At 39.0% G+C, this 22,684-nt stretch overlaps 1 protein-coding gene across 4 annotated transcripts in view; it reads left to right on the top strand.

Annotated features, from left to right (window-relative positions):
* The window catches only part of gulp1a (GULP PTB domain containing engulfment adaptor 1a), an 88,762-nt gene that overhangs the window by 53,888 nt on the left and 12,190 nt on the right, over positions 1-22,684 (top strand). For 2 of the 4 annotated variants that reach the window (XM_053329262.1, XM_053329265.1), the window contains exons 3-4: positions 6,750-6,830; positions 19,187-19,248. In XM_053329262.1, coding sequence (XP_053185237.1) covers positions 6,803-6,830; positions 19,187-19,248 — 90 coding nt within the window. In that variant the 5' untranslated portion in view covers positions 6,750-6,802. Of the gene's footprint in view, positions 1-2,093; positions 2,104-6,749; positions 6,831-19,184; positions 19,249-22,684 lie in introns of those variants that run through there. The other 2 variants (XM_053329263.1, XM_053329264.1) reach the window with 2 other exon arrangements.

Here is a 22,684-nt window from a genome sequence, read left to right as displayed (position 1 = left end):
CACGATGATATGCATCTCTTTGACATTTTACTTGTCTTTGAAATCTCTGACACTCATGCACCATCGTAGAGGTAAATATAAATTTATGGTAGATACTCGCCAACAGAGATGATTTCGCTTAACAAATCGGTTAACAAACTAAACCAACCGAAGGTAATCGTTCACTACCCATCACAGTTTCAACAAAAGAGTTCCTCAGCAGCATGTCACTCTCATATGTTCGTTCATTTACTCTCTTTCCTTGGCGTCTGCTCTCTGACAGGCTCATATTAGATCAGACACAGCCTCTTGAAGCCTGGCAATCAATCAAAAATGACAAATAACAAGCTGTGACCGTGATGACACTTAATGTATACAGACAAACACACAAATAAGTGGAAAGGGTAAATTGTCACGGAACATCAATTTTTCCACTCCATCTGCGTAATTGTGTATTTTAACCTAAACTTTTCTTCCCCTTTTTATGTAAGTGTGTGTGTGTGTGTATGTGTTGCTGGCTCAACTTTCCCGGAAAGTGTCTGGGCCAGCCACTTCCCTCTTACCCCACCACAGCTGTTCATACAAGACGCAAACATGAAATGATATAGAGCAGAGCACAGAAAAACCCTAGAAAAATAAAGTGTGAACAGAGAAAGCCCAAATTCTGAGGCCCTCCCAGTTTTAAAATGCTCTCTCATGCAGAAACCAGAGGTCTGTTTGCCAGTAAAAACACACCTTCGCCGAAAGGCCCTGACCAAGCTGTATCTCTAACCAGATACCATTACAAGCACAAGAAATGCCTTCCATTGCATTGAGTGACCTTTGGAAATTGGCTGTGGGAATGTTAGTGACCTTTTTTTATTGATGAAGATCATTTCCCAAACACAACTTCCCCAAATTACTTTTTCTCTGAGTTACATACACAAACTTTTTACAGCAGCTCCTGTGAAAACCCATTTGGCAACTATACATTCACAATGTTAATATAGGTCAAAAGTACTGTCATTATGTATGGAGGAATAGCTCCATTTTTTAAAGCCCAATATTTAAAATTCACCTTTATACTGCTCCCCTAATGTATTCCCTTTTGATCTTTCCTTATTAAAGTCTCACCTTTATTATGATTTTGTTCCTTTGTAACTTCTTATCTCAGTCTGTTCATCTCACTATTTGAAAAAAAAATGTTTCAAGAAGTGGTCAGTCTCCTTTCTTTAAGTGGCTGCTGTGTATTGAGACATCCAGGAAGCTGCTGTGAAGGATTTCAAGTCCGACAGTAGACTCCTGATTAGTCCTCAGCAAAAACACAATTTTCGTGAAGTTCTAGATGTGGAAATGATTTTCCCGAACTGCAATCAGAAGAGTAATTGAGCTTCACTTTCAGGTGTTTGTTGGTCCCAACAATGTGTTTTCTGTGTGTTCTCTGACCTTTGCTTCTCACTTTGAGCCAGTTCAAGCAGTTCAAGCAGTTCACCTCTATGTGAAAAAAGGACAATTAAGTAACAGATTAAAGCAGTATAGCAAACGTTGAGCTGCAGGGTTACACACTTTTGAACCCTAAATGTTTGTGTGGTGTGGTGGAAAAGGAAAGTGTATTATTACATTGACATAATTTCATATTGAGGCTTTTAGGACTTTTTTGTTTTTGTTTTGTTTTGTTTTGTTTGGAGAGGTTTTTCTGACTTTTTACTTCATAATGTTTTGGCCATACTGCTGTTCTGATTGATGTCAAGATGTTGACCTAAGGCTGTTGCCAGTGCACATAGTGTGATGATGAATCACATACTGCAACCGAAGGGTCAGACTGAAACCTCTGGCATGTTGGGTTTTATAGGTCATGTCTGGTATGCCACAGTGCATCTCTGTGGAACAGTTCCTGTCGAAAGGGGTCTCTTTTTTGCACATTCAAACGTAAAAAAAGAATCCTTCTGGACAAACTGTGGGCGGAGGAAGTTGGGTTTGAATGTCAAGTATCATGTGTCTAGGCAAACGCTTCTTGTTGAGTTTGCAAACCCCATCATCTCTCTTTACTGCAGTCCTTAGTGTACCACCATCTGGCCCACAGCTGAAAACTATTAAGATCCGTTGGAACTTCCTTTCCACTATTCCACCCTAGTTTGAAGGCAAGTAAGTAGCTTTTATCTCAACTCTGTTGTTGTTTGCATGTTTTTGTCCATAGATCTTTTGTGTGTGTGTGTGTGTGTGTGTGTTTGTGTGTGTGTGCTGCTCTCTGTAAAAGGCAGCGGTGCATTTACTTGATAAAGAATGGGTCAGGGTGCTGCGTTTGATATACAACAGCAAAAAGCGCCAGGCTGTGTTAGAGAGCAAGTCTGGCTTTTAGATTAGACACCAAGACACTATGGTTGATTCAACTGAGGAATTCAGAGGCTAAATTCATAAACAGATTGGAGTTGCGATGTCTTATGTGCTGCACTTAGCCAGCAAGATTCCTGAGCTGGGGTGAGAGCAAAGTGAAGAAAACAAAGGATCTTTGTTGATTTTCTTTCCGGCTGTGGCATTATGTTGGGACCACAGTGCATGCTTCTATCCCATGTTAAAAGCCCGCTGCCTTTTTAGTGCGTATCGGTCAGATTAGTGAGTGGCTGAGAGGCATTTCAAAATGAGACGTTGCATGTTCTTTTGTTTTCTTTTTTTTCATATAGAAGCCTTTTTTAAAACACAATCTTTTTCCCAAACTTTTGCATTTCTTTTCATTTTCACTTGTGGATTGTTGTTTGGGCTTTAGAGAGAGAGAGGGGACTTGACAGGGTCAAAGTAGGTTGCGCTGATTTCCAGAGAGTCTTTCCCAAGCTAAATTCCAACAGTTTGACTCACTGAAGGTGAATTGTTGAACACTGGACATGATTTTTACTGTGCATCTCTCTGCTGTGGTTTTTGGGAGGATGATACTATAAGTAAGTGAACTGCTGGCTCATATTTTTTATATTTTTACTGGGAGTTCATAAAAACAACTCAGCGTACATGTTGTTTATATAGTTAAGGGGTTACACACTTAAATGTTATGGGGTTTTTTGTTTTGTTTTGTTAATTAGGCCCCTTGTATTTCCGGATCTTTTTTTTTAAATGTTAGTACAACAGGATTTCATTGTTTGAGCTGCCCTTCTTGTTTGTGTGTGTTCATTTTCCTTTTGTTATTACACACATTCATGTTTGTTCAGTGTTTCTGGAGCAAAAGTGTGTGCTTACATTATCAGTCACGTGAATATATCATATTACGTATGGGTCCTGAGTGTAAGGACATTTCATGTAGACACCTAAATGTGTGCAGTTTTGTGTCTGGACCTATACACCCGCTCCTCTGGTGGGGATTGAACAGACCTGACCCGATGCTTCCACTGCAGCTGGTAAACACAGTGGGGAGACTGCGGAAGTTTGCAGCTCAGTGTTAAATCTGTGTGTGTGTGTGTGTGTGTGTGTGTGTGTGTGTGTGTGTGTGTGTGTGTGTGTGTGTGTGTGTGTGTGTGCCAGGGTCGACGGATCTCCCCAGGGGCTGCTGTTGAATCACCAGACAGGAAGCTATTAAAACAGGCCGAACACTGCAGCTGTCAATCAAATTGAGTGACATCACAGTCAGGTGTCAGATGAAGCAATACGTTACACCGCAGTATGTCACAAACAAACAGAAAAGGTAGTCAGGCTCTCTCTCTGCTACTAAACCTTCACTATGTGCTTGTGAAATGAGAGCAATCTTTGCTTTAAGAACTTAAAGCTCTTAATAGTGACTTAAGTGACTTTAAGCGATGTCCTAAACCAATCCACAGGATTGGGATTAGAGCCAATTAAGGCATTTTAATGATTCTGTATAAAATAAAATAAGTCAGACTTTTTTTTCTTTTTCTTTTTTTTGTCACACATTTTTCTCAGGGCATGCCAGATGTCAAAAATGATTTGCTGTGCTTTTCTTAAATAAATAAAAAAACACCAGAACACAGCTCCAATTGAGTTTATTTGTATTAAATCTTTTGGTGTTGTTTTAGTTACATTTCTCAGGTGTACTGTACCACACCTACAGTGCTGCTGTTGGCTCAAAAAATACATTTTTGTTCATAATGGAGATGAATGAAGGCTGCCCAAATCCCCTCCATACTTCCTGCCACAACAGACCCACTTTGACGCCTCTCTCTCTCTCTAAATTGTATATATAAAAAAACATTATTCTGCCATACAGAAAACCAGAAATCATCAAAGAGAAGCTGAATCTCTTAATGCAGAAAAACATTTCTAACTAGCTTTGAAGATGAAGGAAAAAGCAGGTTCTCTGAAATGCTAAGGCTAAGCACCAAGGCCACTACTGCCAAGGTCTTCATTTAGCAGTTCAGATATTGCAGAGTAGTTTGGGGCTCGGATATGCACAATTCACACTGTCTGCCTTTAGTGACATGTAAACAATAGTTTTGTCCTTGTCCTTTTTGCCCATTCTCTGCTTTTAACAGCAGCCCTAGACTTGTAAATAAGGAACACTAGTTGTCTTTTTCAGCAGCAAGGATTTTCTGTTTTGGCAGACTTAGGAATGTCCCAGTCCCCACCCTGAAGCTTGTTCCATTTAAATTTTCTCCAGCCCTTTGCAGGGCCTCCATTTCAGTAAAATATCCCCTTACAGTGAGAACCCACATATATTGTGCTGCATTGTTTCTGCAAACCTCACTTCCCTCTGTTATATGCAGTATATTATTATCTTCCTTATTATGTACAGTGCACAGCTAGTGGCTTTTCATTTTTCATTTTAAGGAGACAGTTTCTTATCATTGCCGAGCCTCTTAAATGCAAATTTAGAAATAATTGGAGCTATTTTATAGATGCATCTTTGTCATGGATGGTTTGTTTGCTACCGGTTCCTCCCTGCAATAAAAAAGATATTTGAGTCAATAGCCTGACTCCATAATTTTTTAGTGGCACCTCACTGATATTCAGCCATAGCTAACGACCCTTTAACCTCCCATGTCACATTGCTCACATGGTTTTCAAATATTCAGATATCAGTTTTTACCCAATTTCTCGGCTCCTAGGAATATTGCTTGATAAAGCCTATTTTCTAAATGGCATCATTTATGTCAAGCTCATAATTGGTTTTTGTGCATCATAGATTGGCAATCCACAGAATAAATGTTCCAGGAGTTTGTTTGCAGTGACATGTGATGAAACAAACACAAAGGTAATACTTTTTGAGGTGAGCCAGAGTGTGAACTGTGAAGTGCAGTCTGACGCATTTTCATTCTTTTTGGACATTGCTTTGCATTAATTGATGGAACATCATGTTGCTGCCAGTGTTGTGCTCAATTTGTATTTGATATTTCTATATCTGAAACTTTTGATTTAAACTCTACCAGCATACTAGAATTGAATTTCTCAATTTTGCAAATAATTAAGTTTAAAGGACCAGTGTGTATATCTACATAGGGAGTGGGTCCTGTTCTATGAAGCCCCCAAACCAAGCATTGTCCTACATGCTTAGAAGGAGGGTAAGGTGAGGGTTGTTCAGATTCTTGCCATCTACAACATCACTGCTAGAAGCCACTAAATCTTACACAATGGTCCTTTAAAACGTAATACCACTAACTAAAGGTTGGTGCAGTGGATGTAAATTGAAATATTACTGATGCTTTTCTACTAAATACTCTTCTTTGTGACTACCTACATCCCTCCATTGGCTCTAGTAGAAAATCCATGTATCAGTTAGTTAGAGAGTATAATACGCTGGCAGTTTGAGTCCAATCCTGGATATGAACAGGATTTGTTTTTCCATTCACTAAAAACTTTTAATAGCTCAGGCTTCCCTTGATACATGTGAAATGCCAGAGTTAGAAAATATTTAATTAATTTCTTCTTGGGCATGAAGCTGATTTGTTTGTAAAAGCAAGGATTGAAAGCTGTTATGCACCAGACTTTGCATATTCTCCCACAGTAAAAGAGTTTAAGAATATTGATTGTGGAGCAGGCTGACAGCTACCTAGTCCTGCACACTTTGTCCTTGCAGTCCTCTAGATTGCTGAGCTATCTTGGGGAATTGATGCAAAGGCCTGAAAAGCAGTCAAAGCGAAGTGTCACCTTTTGGAGACGCTGTGGAGGTGGACGTTTTACATTTGCGGAATAAATTACAATTTTGTAATGTAGCACAGCGCCTGCGTGCTTCACCAATGGCTGTGTGAGGGCATATTCAAGGAACATCGCTACAGTCATTTCAAAGAAAACAGAAGAAGAAGAAAAAGTCTTTGACCACAACCCACAATTATCTCTTATTTTATGCAGACTGTGGTGCAATTATACTAATGTTGTTTTATGTTAGATAATTTTATTACACACAGAGTTCAATGCTGGCATCGCCTATGAGGACTAAACTGTATTCATCAGGTTTTAGTTTCAAAGTCTTGTAAATGTTTGTGTCTAGTGTTTTGGCATACAGCTAAAGTAGTGCTTGGATAAAAAACACTGGCCCTTGTTCTTTTGGAAAGATAAGAAGTCATGTTTAACTCAGAAGACTGCAGTACAGTGTGGTACTTTATTATGGACATCACAAGGTTAGGAAAATAAAGGCTGATGATAATGCAGATGATGAGGTCCAGTGGTAAACAAATGTAGAAGGACGAGGCATTTTAATTGCAGTATGGTCTGACAGTGAAACATTGTCTCATTCTCAGAGGGAGAAACAACAACAAAAAAACTTCAGCCTGTTTGTTTTTTTCGTCTCTCTACTTTTTAATGAAGGCTCGAGGTCAAAGCCATTTTTAACTGACTTCTCCCCGCTGCTTTTCCAGGTGGAATATTGGCAGATACACAGGAGGGACCTCGGAGACACACATTTTCCACTATGAACCGCGCCTTCAACAGGAAAAAAGGTGAGCAAAAATAGCTAATGCTGATTTAGCTTAAACTAGGGCTGTGCAATTAATTGAATTTTGATCACGATTTCGATTCTTGTGTCAAACGATCTCCAAATTAATAAAATCGAGTTGGAACGATTCTTTTGGCATTGTCCGTTGTCTGGGATTTTCTGAAAGAGACGCGCATGCGCAATTCAGCCGCTACCCCAGAGCATTCAACGCGGCCCCGTGAACTGTTTGTGTGTGTGGTGACCTGCAGCAGCAGCATCTTAATAACCAGATAACAGCGCGAGCGAGATGGCAGAGGGAGGACAGCCCCGTTTGCTCGACAAAAAGTGTAAAACAAGTTCTCTTGTATGGCAGCACTTCGGATTCGAAGAATCCGACGAGGCACAGGCCCACATAATGTGCAAAATGTGCTACAAGGTGATATCTGCAAGATATTTTTTCTGACTGATTTATTGCCCAATATCGCCGTGTATCTCGCTTCTTTCCCCCCGCCCTCCCCTCGCGTCTTTGTTGTCACTTTGTAACCGCTCCACAGAGGGCACATGGCTAATTAATATGCACGTGCTGACCATATATGGTTGTGTCCAGGCGGGAGCGCAGTATGAGGTGTGTTTGGCACCTGGCTAAGTAAACTCGTGAGAAGGGGTAAATTCACTAATAGATGAACCCTTTGGCTTTGTTAAGCTAATATATTGAAGCCACTGGGGTCTTCCATTATCAGATTTACCTCTCCCTCTAGGTTAAGTTTGTCACTTGACCACTTTTATGTAATACCTCTCTGGACTATTGTTTTTGTTGTTATTTGTGACAACAAGTCTTAAAATAACACCTCCAGGAGGTTACAGTTTCATCTCTCTACCACTAGGTACTTATACTATATTGACGGGGTTAGATAGAATAACATTACTGAAAAGAGATTAATACAGTTTTCTTTGACTAAAACTAGACTAAAATAGTCAGGGACAATTCTGACTAAAACTAGACTAAAATGCTCAGACTTTTCGTCGACTAAAACTTGACTAGACTAAAAGGAGTATGAACATGACTAAAACTAATAAAAACTAAAACGACCGCTTGACACAAAGACTAGACTAAAACTAAAAGTAAAATAGGTCGCCAAAAACAACACTAGTACCCACATCTTGCAAAATTGGCCAGGAAATATTTGTGTATTCCTGCCACAAGTTCCTCTTCGGAGCGAGTCTTTAGCACTAGTGGAAATATTGTTTCCTGCTTGCGCTCATCATTGAACAGCTGGATACATATTTATTTGTACATTATTTTCTATTTGAAGAACATTTTCTATTTTTTATTTGAACATTTTGTGTAGTTTAATCATTTTGAAAACTCTGTGATAGTAAGTTTTTTGCCGAAATGCCAAATAAATGCATTTTATTTTTCAAATTCAAAAAGAATCGTTTGAAGAATCGTGATTTCAATCTTGACCAAAAAAATCGTGATTCTCATTTTTTCCAAAATCGAGCAGCCCTAGCTTAAACTACACAGAGTGAGTGAGGTACTTGTTTCTATCATGACACTGACTGACTATTGCTACTCTGCTAATGTAATGTTGAACCACCTGAATACCTGTGAAACACATTTTAAATGTTATGTTCTCAGACTTGTGAAAAATGTAAAGTATTTCTCAACAAGCCAAGGCAAAGAGAACTCACTGTTACTGTTTTCTTTTTATGTTCACAAAGATTTACACGGTTTATTTTTTCTTCTGTCTGTATTTCTTATGCCAGAAAAACTCATTCTGTAAATCTTGTACAAAAACTGTACGGTGAATCCTTCACATCTGAATTGGAGGATTGGAACAATCTTCTCAGTTTCAGTTGCAAATCATCATTTTGGCAGGACTATAAAGTCTGCACACCAAAACCTCTCTGTGAAAAACAAACAAAAAAACAAAAAAAAACAAATCTGAGTTATGTGTATGATTCATGTTTTTAGGTGTAATGTGCAACTTCAAAGACTGTTTGACTAACATTAGCTGCAATAAAGCAGCCAAAGCATCAAATTATTCATAAAGCTTTGAATTACAACAAAATCCAAGCAGAGCACAACAAACATTACAACTACATGTGCAACAAACATAGCAACATACTCATCCTGGCCTGCATCTGCTCTAAGTGTTAGACAGTGGAGGGAATTGTGCAACAGTACAGAGTCTTACACCAGGAACACATTGAAGAACAGCAGCGGTGCGTTGAAGTCCGGCCGCCACGAGTTTATATAGAGATTGCATGGCAAGACGCCGCAGGCCGCTTTTGCCCACGCATCTGTATATACCCGGTCTTAAGGTGACCCTCCCCAAATGCAGAGGAGGGGATGTTTGGGACTGCAGTTTACAAAACAGCTTGATGTGTTTACCACCATCTGTCCCTCTCTGCGGACCTGGAGAAGCCTTGGACAGTGTTGAGGGAAGTGTCCGTGGCCCAGGTGGTGCGCTGGGCTTTAATGATATTTGGGTGTCATAATTCACTTTTTCCCATTAGATCTTCTATTTTAGGAGCTAAGGATGGTAATCAGAGAGGGCAAATACTCCCTCCTCACCTCATATTAGACTCCCCTTAGATTGCGTAATATGGAAATGCAGCTCCATTCCTTTCATTTTAAGTGGTGTATAGTTTCTATGCACATCAGCAGATACTTTGGCTGTAGTTTTGCACGCGCCTGTGCATTTATTGTGATGGTATGTCGGAAAAAGTAAATTATAGTGGAAAAATACACAATCTGGAGGTTAGCTTTGCTAGCTGGCAGATAATGAGGGCTCCTGCAAAATGGAAAGACTTTAAAATAGATAGTAAATTGTTCTGTCACAAATGCTTCCAGACAGGCTAGCATGCACTGTCCATTTCTTTGTGAGGCACTGAAAAGGCTGCATCTAGTCTCCCATCAGCCCATTTCCTGACCTCCAACATGCTATGTGACGTCTACACACCAGCAGATACCTCAACCTCCAACTTCTTTCTAGATTTAATTTCTGCAACACTTGTTACCAGGCTTTCTGTGCACATGGTGCCAAAGGTTCACAGCTGATAAGTAAAATAAAAGGCTTTTCCTCTCATGAAGATCAAACGTTTCCATTCAAGAGCATGAACCATGATATTAAAAATATCTGGAGCTATTCATGTGTGTGAACAGTGTGTTTTTCTACTTTCATGTGTGCTCTCTGGACCTCTGTAACTATTCCAAGTTTCTTGTTGCAAAAGAAAAGTTGATGAATAGCTTTAAAGTTGATCTCTGAAGATTTCATACAGATATTTGAATGGAGGCATTTCTACAAGGATTAAAATGATGTTTGAAACAGCGGATATCTTGAACTGTTTTTAATGGAAATTGGAAGATGAGGAAGATAAGAGGATGAATAGTGCAATCGCTCCTCTGGGGGGGAGTTTAAACCATAACATAGAGAACAGGTTCAGACCAGCCTGGTAGAATTGAGATTGTCTCATTATGCAATGATTTGATTCCTTTGAAAATACGCTTTTTTATCAGTTTCTCATCATATTTGTCTACAATTGTGGATGAAACATTTGCATCAGTTGGAAATATCATCTGATATGCAACATTTCATTTGCGGCTGACAACTTCACACGTAGACTGAACAAAGATTTCCTTGCTTATGAGTTCACATTAGGGTGAATTATTCAGTTTCTCACGAACTCGTAATATGTCTAAAGAACATCATTGCTTTGTGTTGTTGATGCTGTTAACATGACTTGCTTTCACATTGTTATTTTGAAGTGTTTATAAATGTATTTATTTTATACACCAGCATGAAATCCACAGCTTTTCTGTCATTTAAGATATATCTTTTCTTTAACAACTTAAAAACCTGTCTAAATAGGCCACATTCAGTCCAGCAGGTATACAAATGCTCAACAGTTTTTGATTTATTTATTAATTTTTGCACCTGTCCTGACTGCCTGTGCTGCTGCTGGCTGAGAAAGTGAAGGTTGGCACAGACATCAGATCCAGTCCACTGATTTATCTCCTGCTTTATCTCAGCGTCTGGCTGTGTTTTGTGGACATGATCACGTCTAGCAGGTAATGCCAAGGGGGGTCTTGATCATTTTTATGTCCTTTGTTTATCGCCCTGTTCTCCCAGACCTGACTTGCACTGAATAGCTGAAATCTACGAATTATATGCAAACCTTTTGGAGAGTCATACAGCAGCTGTTTTTAAGACATGGTTATGTACCATCAAGGTAGCCTATGATGAGCTTGTGGGTGTAGTTTAGTCTTTAAAGTCTCTGACAGTTCATTTGATACACCTACATAGGCAGCAGTGTCATGCAGTCAATGTTTTCGTAGATCACGGTTTCACAACACAAATGTACGTTTGAGTATCTCGACAAATAATCATCTGATCGACCACAAACCTAGCAGAAGTATTTCTTAGGACCCAAATAAGTCCAGAGTCAAGTATGAAGAAATATATAAAAATATCTGATATGATAAACAACATCGCTTCTGCTTTTTCTTCTGCCCATGTAGTCACATCATTACATCTGTAGTGTTAATGTCTTTGAAAAAGTTTAAGACACTTATGAGACAGCGGGGGCAGATTGATATAAACAGCATCACTTCAGACTTGGCGGGTGTACTGCTGAGGACCCAAGGAAGTTTTTTGACATGCGACACATTTAGTAAACTTTGAATAAACAAGCAAACAGTGTGTGTGTGTGTGTGTGTGTGTGTGTGTGTGTGTCTGGGTGGGGCTTCTGGGCTTTAACTGGCATCTGGTTATAAAGACATGAGGCCCGAGAGAGAAGAACGAGCACGCACAGGAAGGAAATAAACACATGCAGAGGCAGTAATGCTAGCCTATATGAGTACAGCAGAACATATAATACATCATTGTGTTAATTGATACATATATATGCAGTTCTCTAGAATTAATAAGCATTGCACTAGCCTGTTTATAATCATTCCCCCCCTCCCTACCCCATTAGTGATTATCAAAAACTATAATTGAATGACCCTTATTAACACTGTATTGCATTAAACAGCAATATTGGACAAGCACATGTGTTTTTTTACATATAAATGATCATCCGTTATATTCAAGCCCTTCAAACAATGCTGATCACCCCCAAGTAAATCTCTCTGTGTTTCACAGTATTTCCGTTTTAGCCCTCTGAGGAACTTGAGGGATAAAAAATATTTAATCATCAAGCTCTTCTAGACTTTCCAAATGTTATCTGACTGAATAGATCAAATACTGATAATGAAATGAGTCATTTTGCGTGGGTTGTGAGGCTCAAAACAACTTCTCCACCATTTTACAGCCGCAACAGTAGCAATGAGACCCGACCCACGCATGAACTCATAGAATTAGTAATTATCAAGATGACTGCTAAAAACATGTAGCTACTCTTTTTACTGTCACTATTTAGCTATTGTAAATATAAATAAAACATACCGAAAAAGTAAGTTTTTTTCTTTATAAACTACGAAAACTAACTAAACTAATTAACTAACTAAAAATTACTAAAACACTTTCTTTGAATAATAGACTTTCATAATTTATAAAACCACCCAATGTCAAATAATTGAATGGGCACAGCGCCTCTGCAGCTACATAACTGATGCAGTCTAATACAGCAGCCCTGAAAGGAATAACTGAAGGCTCTTATGAACAGTTTTTGATGAAGTTTTAAAGAGATGTTGATTCAACTTTCTGGTCACTTTAGAGGCTTTAGTCTGTTCAATTTGAATGTGTTGAGATGTGTTTCTATTATTTAGTCTAATGTGGAACCTGGACTGAATTCCATTGCCCGTAATTACAATGTGCTGCATCACATCTGATTTCATGGGTTAATATCATAAATCTATTGCAATACCGTCATACCAACAGACGCCTAACTGCGTGTTAGTGCAGAAGAAGTATAGAAGTATAATTGTGGAACATACTGGTGATTATACAGGAGACGAGGACAGTGCAGCGCTTGGCCTAGATTTCCTTGCAGCACTGGGAACTGGAGCTTCTTAGGTATTTTGACAACACAGGGTTCCTCAAGTTTACATATAATTATGCATGCAGTCATAGTAAAACTTATCCTAATTGTGTGTCTCAACTGCTGAAACAAAACAGCAGAAAGATTTGTCAGTTTCCTTTTTCTTATTCATGTATCTAGTATAAAGCAAGAAACTTGAGAACTGTTGTCAGCCGCCATATTTGGCTGATGAGACTAAACCAACTCAGTTACCATAAGGTTACAGACATACATCATCTTCTTATTCATCTGAATTATGATAATAACATAATTATTAGGATGTTTTTTATTTTTTTATTATGGAGGTAAGATGTCCACTATCCATCATTATGATTAAATCAACAGAATGCAGCCGTAGAGAAAATGAGATGCAGAGGGTACATGAGCTTTTTAATTTCCTCGGGGCAAAGTGAGATGAATTGTCAGACATTATAAATAACTAAGTGTAGTTCAATTCAGAAATGTACCCTGCAAGTATTACATGAGCTATCATATAATAGTTTTTTATATGATTGAAACACAAGTAAGTTAATAGTGCTTTTTCTTTTTTTCTTTTTTTGTGTTGATGTGTGTGGTTGCCTTGTACTGAACGGGACACAAACATATACAAGGAGAGTCTGTGTCATTGACTGAATATCTGCTCTGACCATGTTGGTTTATTAAAGCATATGACCATGCTTATGGATCATGAGCATTTCCTTCTCTGACTGTGTCTAATCCGTATTAGCCCTGAATGGGCATTGGATTTCTCCGTACCAGCAGTGTTTGCTGCATTTGTTCTTCTCTTTATATTGAGTGAACCCTTCAAAGGGCTTTGCAGTGTAATTAAAAAGTGGCATTACAGTACATGAACTCAGGGGTTTAACACAAAAGAATGAAATCTGGAATAATACAGTTTAGTCCAATACCGTAGCGCCGCAATAAGAATTACAATGTATCATGAAGCTTGCGATGTTCAGCTTTCACTGTCAGAGAGGTGATGGTTCAATTTGTAAGGATGTGGATTGCAGTGTTGTTGCATTGAATTGCATTAAACTGCAGAGAGGTTGTGATATTTTTGGCGATTGCCTCATTTGACCTGTACACAGCAGAGACAAAACCCAAAGTGAGATGCTCTCAATGGACAAACTATCACTGTTTCTATGTCATTGCAACATTTTATATCCTCTTTTAGTATCAAAACCAGCCTTCATAATGTGTCTGGATTTTTTTTTTTTTTGGGGGGCCCAAACAGTAGTACGCTTTTAATAGTGAAATGCTTTATCTCAAAGTGGCCGCCTCTTCTGCTGGGCCTCAGTGGAAGTGTACTGTAGTAAAGGTCCTTTCTAGTTGGAGCCCATTTGAAGTTGTCTTCTGCTTGATGGAGAACTGTGCATACCCAGCAAATTCATTGTGTGTCATTGATTGAGCACTGCAGTGAATTAAGCTATTGCCTTCTCACGTCGTGTGGCCCTATAGAAAAAAAAAAGTGCTCTTACAGTGCAGCACTCTAGCTCTGAAAGGTAAGAGCTATAAGTGTGGAGAATCTTAAAGAGGAGTGACCACAACACTTAGTAATAATAGCAGCTCTATGTAAAAAAACATTTCCCCTTTATTTAACTCCTATTGTTATTATTGTTGGTAGTGGTAAAGTAGAACTGGTAGAGTCCTTTTATTTTGTATTGCACTTGTCATACAGTAGTAGGTGGAAAAGTGCAAAGTGTCACAGTAAAAGCAACCAGATGAACAAATGGACAAACAAGTGTGGATTCAATTTAGTCAATATGCAGGATGTTAAACACATTTCCTTTTGGAGACTAGTTCCAAAAGCACTGCTACCTATTCTCCTGGACTCTTATCTTCTGAAATCATATGTAAGGCAAACGCTTTGTTACAGATTACATAGGTTTTGTTTTCTTCTTGAACTAACTTTGGAGTCTTGTTGAAGTTGAAGTAATAGTATATAATAGTTCTTTAAGTGGAGGAGTACTCCTTATCTCTGCATTCCTGTCTCATTGACATGAAAGGCTGAGAGCACCTTTTATCCCCCCTTGAATTCCTGAATTCACAGTAGAGTACGAGATAAAGAAGTAGGAGATAAAGCAAAATACAGCTGTTAGTGCGGAGATAAGGAGAGATCCTGAGTGATAAAGGTCTAATAGATCAAACGCTCTCATCCTCCACAAATTGCCATGTGTGTTGGCTTTTTCTTTGCAAGGTGTCAATCCCTTCTGCTCCAGTACACCACAATTAAAATGACTATTAAGCCAGCAATGCAGTTTTTTTTGCTATATAAAATGAATTATTGATTGCTAGAGGAAATAGCGTTGAATCTTTTGCTAGTGTCTGAGTCATAACTTAGTGAAATTTGATGTGTGAACTGCTTAACACAACATTTAAATACAATTTTCGGAACATCTGTGCGGCTACTCTCAAAAGGTTTATGTAGATAAGATTTATCACTACTCCAGCCATTCCTATCTGTGTGCTTTATTTAATTAGAGCAGGTATCAATGGGCAGTACGTTTGGCACCAGTGAACAGAATTATAATAGAATATGTAGATCAGGTAAGCTATGAAACGAGGCAAATGCTTTTTCCTGACCACATATACTGTGTATTAAAGTATTTGAAATGAAACAAAATTGTTACTTGATTTCAGAGTGGATGACAGAAAAATAACTGCATAAAGAATTCTAGTTTATTTTACTTGAAACTTGAAGACCGGAGTCCAAATTTGTGCAGCGTACTTTTGTATTGTTGCAATTATGAAAAGATGTCAGAGGGTTGTACAAACATCTTCAGAATAGCTTATATACAAAATCTACCCATGGGTTTTATATTATATGGTCACTGCCCACAGCAACCTTCATTCGTTTCAGTTTCAGGGGCTGGAAAATGATAAGATAACTGTTTTCAGAAAATACCCACCCTGTACTGTAGATGTGACAGCAGACATAAGAAGACGGCTTTGGCTACTAACTGCACTTGCTGGAGTGTAACATGCATGAAGGACTTGTGACTTTTCTGCTCTCACACATCGTAACTGCTTCTGCAAGAAACCAGAGGGCAGTGAGAAACGATGCACTCTCCATCCCTGGAGACCTGTATGAAGCACACTACACTATGACAGAGAGGCATTGACACTTTTCATGCTGTCACTCCTTGAATTTTCCCCTCATCTCCATCCAGCACTTGACAACTCAACCACATAGAGTTGACCTTCAGACGCCAGCTCATCCTCACGCGCCAGCAGTTAATCATCCCTTTGGGGCGATCCAGACATCACTTGCAACTTTTGCCACTTGTGTTGTGCTCACGTATTTGCTATTTAATGCTGCAAAAGGAAAGAAAGAAGTATAACACCCCTCACTTTAATCAGAACAGTGTGTGCTGACGCCTGGAAAAAAAAATAATAATAATACTGGCCTACCTGTCATGTCCGCTGTGTCAGCCTTCACCACTCTTCCCCCCCTTTTTTCTGTCCTTTCTCTTACTTGAAATGTACAGTTTCTCTGCCTCCTTAGTGGTATAGGGAAGGAGGAGCTACATCATCCCTCTATCAACTTTCATTCAAGAGTCCCACTAGGAATTTGATTGCACTTTGGAGGAGACTGCAAGGTGCAAGCAGGGGTAATCTCATTGCACAGCTGTTAAGTAAACTTATAAGGTCGAGGAAAGTCGAGGAAAAGGCTCATATTTACCAAAGTTACAAAGGCCGCAGTTTGTTTATTTCCTGCCATCAAAATGAATTGCCAGAAGTGAAGTGTTTGCCCATTGGTTCCCTTATTCAATAATGTGTAACCCTGTCTCATGTTAAAGTGTTTTAGAGTTACGTTGATCTACAGTGCAAAACGTATTAGTTTCACAACTGTGGCTGCTTTTGCTTTGGCCTATCCTTTTCTATTGGCCTGCGTTCATGTTACATTACTGTCAAAGTGTCTCAGTGGAAAATGTTATATTTTAAGATAGTTTGGGCAGTAAAATGTGTTTTGCCAATGTGATTTCCAAGGGAGAAATGTACATTTTTTCTTTTATAATCTCAACAGTATGACAGGTTAATATTAAGGCCATCTGTTTTTATTAATTCATCTTTTGATTCTAAGGAATCAAGGTTTTTATGTTCGCTTTTGATAGCCGAGGTGGCTACTTACCCATGAACCTCATCCACCATTACTATGGAGACAAAGTCAGTACGCTTTATTTACTACCAATCTACTATGTACTTTTACTTCCTGATTTTAATTAAAATTTGATTAAGACTTCTATCCCGAACCACTTCTGTGTGCAGCTGGTGTCTGTACTGTTATCAAGGACAATTTCATGTTTTATGTTGAGAAATATGGAGAATATCATCAAAATCCATGGTGAGAGAAATAGGCTACTTCCTCCAGTCTGCCTACCTGACTGATGCGGTCTGTCTGAAATCCATGGAAGAAAAATAATGAGGTTATCCTGGTGTGTCATAAAATCTGCGCTTTATACTGAAAGAGCCTCACCAAACAGTAATAACACATAACACAAATAACAGTTCAGATAGCAAAACAACACAAACACAGTGGTTAAAACAAACAATATGAAAGCTATGTGTTTTCAGTGATAGTTATCTCCGTAGCAACCGCCATAACAACATAAGAAAATGCTTTCTAGTGAGACCGGAAACAATCTTCATCGTAACATTTCTCAAAATAAATGTAAAGGGATGTCAGCCATTTAGTTTGTTTTCAGGAATTTTACAGTAATGCGATGTGAATACATAAAAATATGCCAAGGTAACATTGGCATCCCACATTTTTAAAGCTGTTGCTATGAAACCAATATGTTGGCTGTTGACCAATGTAGCTATTATACACAATCTGATGTGAAACTGGGTCACAATATGTTAGATTAGCAATCATTACTAAGCATATGTGAAGCACCAAATTAACACTTATTAGAACAGACTTCGAATTCATCAAGCTACTTAGTCAACAACATGTACACAAAGTAATTAACATACTCATGCATAGGGCGCGGTAAAGTTGATCCACATCGTTTTCACCTTGAAAAGCCTTGATTAACACAATCAACGTACAGGAGCAGAGTGCACTGAGGTCACAGTCATGCATCTTTTGTCACAAGATTCATTAACAGGGTGATAAGCCCCGTATAAATGGGAGGTGAAGAAAGAGAGAAAATGATCCTTAATCAGTATATAATTAAAGAGAATGCGGGAGACGACAGTATAATGGGATGCTTTGGGTTGTGCTATCAGTGACCCATAATGATCTCTGATCCACTGCTCATTTTGTGTTAGTGTAATCTTCAAAGGCGGTCGTCATGGTAATTTTTAAACAATTCATTAAATGTGTGTACCGAGTGATAATATTTCAAAAAGCATACTCATAAAACACAAACTGCTTGTTGCTCATGTGTAATTGTAATTACCCAGTAAAATGTGATATTGCAGCAGCTGATTAACAGTGGAGTCCCTGCAGAAATAGTTGCTCGATGACCTCCGGCTCCCAATATAAATCACATTGCTACATTGATGTCCTCAATGTATGCAAGGTATGTTCATAATGAAGGAAAAGAGAGCCTTCCTTTAATGTGTAAATTTCACTATCTTGTCTTCATACATTTTGAAGTAGAGTCTCTGTTAACAAGCACACATTTTAGTCAAGCTGAAACATTTTCATATCTCTCAAATGCATCTTCTCATTAATCAGTGCCACCTATAGAGCACATTCATGTTTGTTCACATCCATTTACACCATTCATTTTTTATGTCAAATGTAATCCCTCCACCTTTAAAACATTGCTGTGGGTTCAGTCAGATAACCTTGTGAAGAGCTCCACGGGTTTGGTCACCTGTTTGGCAGGAGAAATCAGGGGTTGGAGAGTGTAAAGCGCATTTGTCCCTGTCTAATTACTTTACCACTGCTGAGATGCCGCACACTGGCAGGGCCTTTAACCCCCAGCTGCTCCAGCTGTAACCAGCAAATCAGACTGTGATTGTATTGAGCGACTTCCAGGTGTAGATTGTGTGTGCGACTGTGTGAGAATGAAGTAGGGTGAGAAAGAAAACATTGCACTCATTGAACCTATCCTGGTTATATAAAGATTTCAAAAATGAAATACAGATGAAATAAAAAGAAAAATAATGCTTCATACCTTTGATCCTTGGATCTTCCTGTTTTATACATATTTCAGTTCTTTTCTTTTTCTGTGATGTCAAGGTTTTGTGTTTGCACTTTGTTATGTAATAGTCAGTCCTTACATGTTCAATTTTGTGGTATTTACCCACGTATGTAGTTAATTATACCTCCACATACCATATTGAATGAGACCATTGATTGCAACTACTTCAATGACTTTGTTGTTTGTATCATTTCAGATAAATCCTGGATGCATACCCCGGAGGCACTGGCCAAGCATTACATACCCTACAATGCCAAGGTATGTTTCACCATCTGCCGAGCAATGAAAGAGCGGTGTGTTAGAAGATGGTACGATGAAGCTTTTATAGTCAAACAAACAGATTTCACACAGAAACAAAACAAAAAAAACCTCCTGTTGTGTCTGGACTTCTCTGTTTGTCCTGTCACACTAACACTTCTCAGTCAGGAGAGGCATTTCTCTTGAGACAGCCATGTCTTTCATTAAAGGCAGTAGCAGCTCTGTCTGTGGCAATGACGACAAATGAGCTTTGCTGTCTCTGTGTTTACTATCATCATGTGGTGACATTTTCATGGGTAGGCAGCTCATGGACAGGGGCGCATTAATGAATGGGCTAACCTGGGCTACAGCCCCAGGACCTCCACCATGGGGGGGCCTCTAAAAATTGAGAATAATAATGTAGGCTAATGAACACTTGACCGTAACGCACATGACGATGCACTACAGTGACATCTGGTGGTAAAAGTGATGGGGCTGGTGCGACACCGAGAGCCTCCCCCCCTCCTCCCATATCTTTTATTTTGATACAATGTAACAAATTCACACCGTATATCCAACACGACAGGCAAGACGACACATAGCCTAATAGTTAGCAACAATGAAGTGTTAATACCCAAGTGGCATTGTAATTTTTGTGATGTAATTGTGCGTGTATGTGTGTGTGAGTGCATGTTGGCTCATGTGCAAAAATGAAATGCACATAGTTAATGTGGCGGGGCTCATAGGGGCCTCCAGTGAAGTTAATGTGCCCCTGCTCATGGAGCAACCAGCAAAGCCCTAGCACCCTTTACCCTATTTAAATTACAGGTTGCCCCATTTAACATTGACATAGTTGACAATAATAATTCAGATTTTTGATGGTGGTATATTTTATTTTCTTGCGAGCTGTCACAGGATTTGATATTTTTCTTATTTATCGTCTAGAGCTGCTGTTTTCCTCAGTGCTGTGGTAGGGGAAACTCCTCCTCGTCAAAGTTTAATTTTAAAGGGATCTCTGGGTTTATTTTTTAAGGAATGTGTTCGTGAGGGGGTGTTTTTTGTAAAAGTGACTCATGCGCCTGTCAAAATCAGCCAAAACTATTGGTCCTGACACAAGCATAACTCGGTACATTTGGTCTTGACTGGAAACATGGCTAGTTACAAAACACTTCTTCAGGAGTCTTTCTCAAAAACATCCAACAAACACATCTTGAAGGAGGGCTGTCTCACTTTGGGGAGCAGCTTCCTGTCAAAGTGGTTCTCTGCTTCACTTTGACAAAGAGTTTGTCTCCTATGAGGCAGAGAAACTGTCAGCCTACATCCCGTGTTTCGGAAATGTTACGCTGGAAACGAGGTGGAACTCAAAACTACCACACACACCCCACCCCACCCCCCTCCAAACTGGTGAAGCTCCCTCACTGTGTGTGCAGCAAAGACGCAGAGGGGATTGCCAGAAGACATATCTCTAAAATCAAAGCATATTTTAAGTTCCCATGGTATCTGCATATTGTCAGTTTCCAGTGATGAGTTGACTGTTTGGCTAAATTTGCCTCAATTTGAATGCACCACAGATATCTGAGGGAATAAGATAGCCTAAGTGCTAAGACTGTGTTTGGCCTATTCTCCCTGGTTTAAAGCACTCAGAAATATTGAATATAAGCTCAATTAGCAGTTTTCATATAGAATCTTCTAGTTAGTTCATTCAGTGTACGTCGGTGCTCTCTCTCTCTCTCTCTCTCTCTCTCTCTCTCTCTCTCTCTCTCTCTCTCTCTCTCTCTCTCTCTCTCTCTCTCTCTCTCTCTCTCTCTCTCTCTGTTTCCTGGTAATTTGGAGTTATTAGGATCATTTTAGTGAGTTTACTTTCGACAGTTGAAAATGGAAACATGGTGGTTATTGTTGGACCGTGAATGTTTTAACTTTGACTGCTTTTTACACAAGCAAATGTATTAAGAAATAAATCATTCTAATATCTGTCACCACAATGTTATTCATGGCAACAGTAAAAAGGGCTTAGAAACAACATTTAGACCTTAGTGTTAGGGAATGAAACATTAATACGTTTAGGGTTGCAGCTAACTATTAATCATGCCTTTCATTTGCTGATGAGTGTTTTGATTATTAATGTTTATTCTGTAAAATGAAGAAAATGGTGAAATATGCTTATTATAATTTCCCAGAACCCAAGATGATGTGATGGCATTGCTTGATTTGTTTAAATTTAAAGATTCTTGCTCAGAAAATGAATAAACTATGTTGATAACTTGAATAATATCAGCTATTGTTTATTGGTACTACTTATTTTTTTCAGCCTTAAATGCTTCATTTTACAGACCTGTATAATTACCTAGAATGTGTCCTGGAAAGAACTGTGTAATTTGGTAGTAATTATTGGGAAAATAGAGAACAAGCTCTGAGACTATTATTTTAGAGTCTATAAGCTGATTTCCAGAGAAATATCCTTCAACAAACTCCTCCACTTTGATTAAAACTAATAGAAAATGAAATTGAAGAGCTAACTGAATAAAGCAAATATGAAACATTTTTCATTAGTTCTTGGAGAGAGGGGGGGGGGGGGGGGTGTTTTAGTGAGACTTCGACGTGACCTCGGTATTTCTAAAATCCTGCCACTGGCCCCCGTTAGTGTAGCTTCAGTCCTACAGTGTTCAGTTCACAACAAAGAAAGATAGATTTGTATTTGTTCATGTACACTGTGTCCAGGCTTCCAGTGTCATCAGCAAATCACAACAGCAGCCATGCTTTGTCAGAACAGGTGCCATGTTCCTCTTTTGAACCAACTTTTGATGAACATCATAGAAGCTTTTTATTGTGAAGTGTCTTCTGTAGCCAATCTGTTTCAATGCTCTGACATTTTGGTTGGTTTTCAGATGCCCGTCTGCATTTGACTCTTGAATCAAGCTGCTTTTGGTATTTTGGGGCTTATTCAAATGTTTCTCTTTTCTTTTTTTGCTAACCCCTAATCAACAAGTGTTATTAACCTCTGGAATACAGCTGGCAAGATTTCTATGACACAGTTGGTGAGCCTGACATCAACAATCAGAGCACACTGACAAACTGCATAAGTTGCCCTTTACACTCTTTCCTTTCCTGCTAAAACCTTTGGACGAAAAAGCCTGAAAAGCCTTCAATGAAGAGGAGTAGGCTGCACAAAGAATGCAGTTCTCAGTTTTTTTATTGTGTCATATGAATGAACTTTACAGACCTATCACAAGGCTGAAACCTGTGTGTGTGTGTGTGTGTGTGTCTGTGTCTGTGTCTGTGTGTGTGTGTTCTCTATGTGCATATTTAGTTTGATTTGTGTATTGAGAGTGCACAGTCCCTTTCAGCTAAAGCGAGAATCCTCACCGTGGGGAATTAGCAGGGATGGGTTTGTGTTTCAGTTGCATGCACCGGTTGATGGATGAGCCTCCGAGCTTGGTTCGCCTTGTGAAACCGCCTC

Source organism: Scomber japonicus, chromosome 11, assembly GCF_027409825.1.
Source record: "Scomber japonicus isolate fScoJap1 chromosome 11, fScoJap1.pri, whole genome shotgun sequence".
Classification (NCBI taxonomy): Eukaryota; Metazoa; Chordata; class Actinopteri; order Scombriformes; family Scombridae; genus Scomber; species Scomber japonicus.
This window is presented reverse-complemented; position numbering and strand designations above follow the sequence as displayed.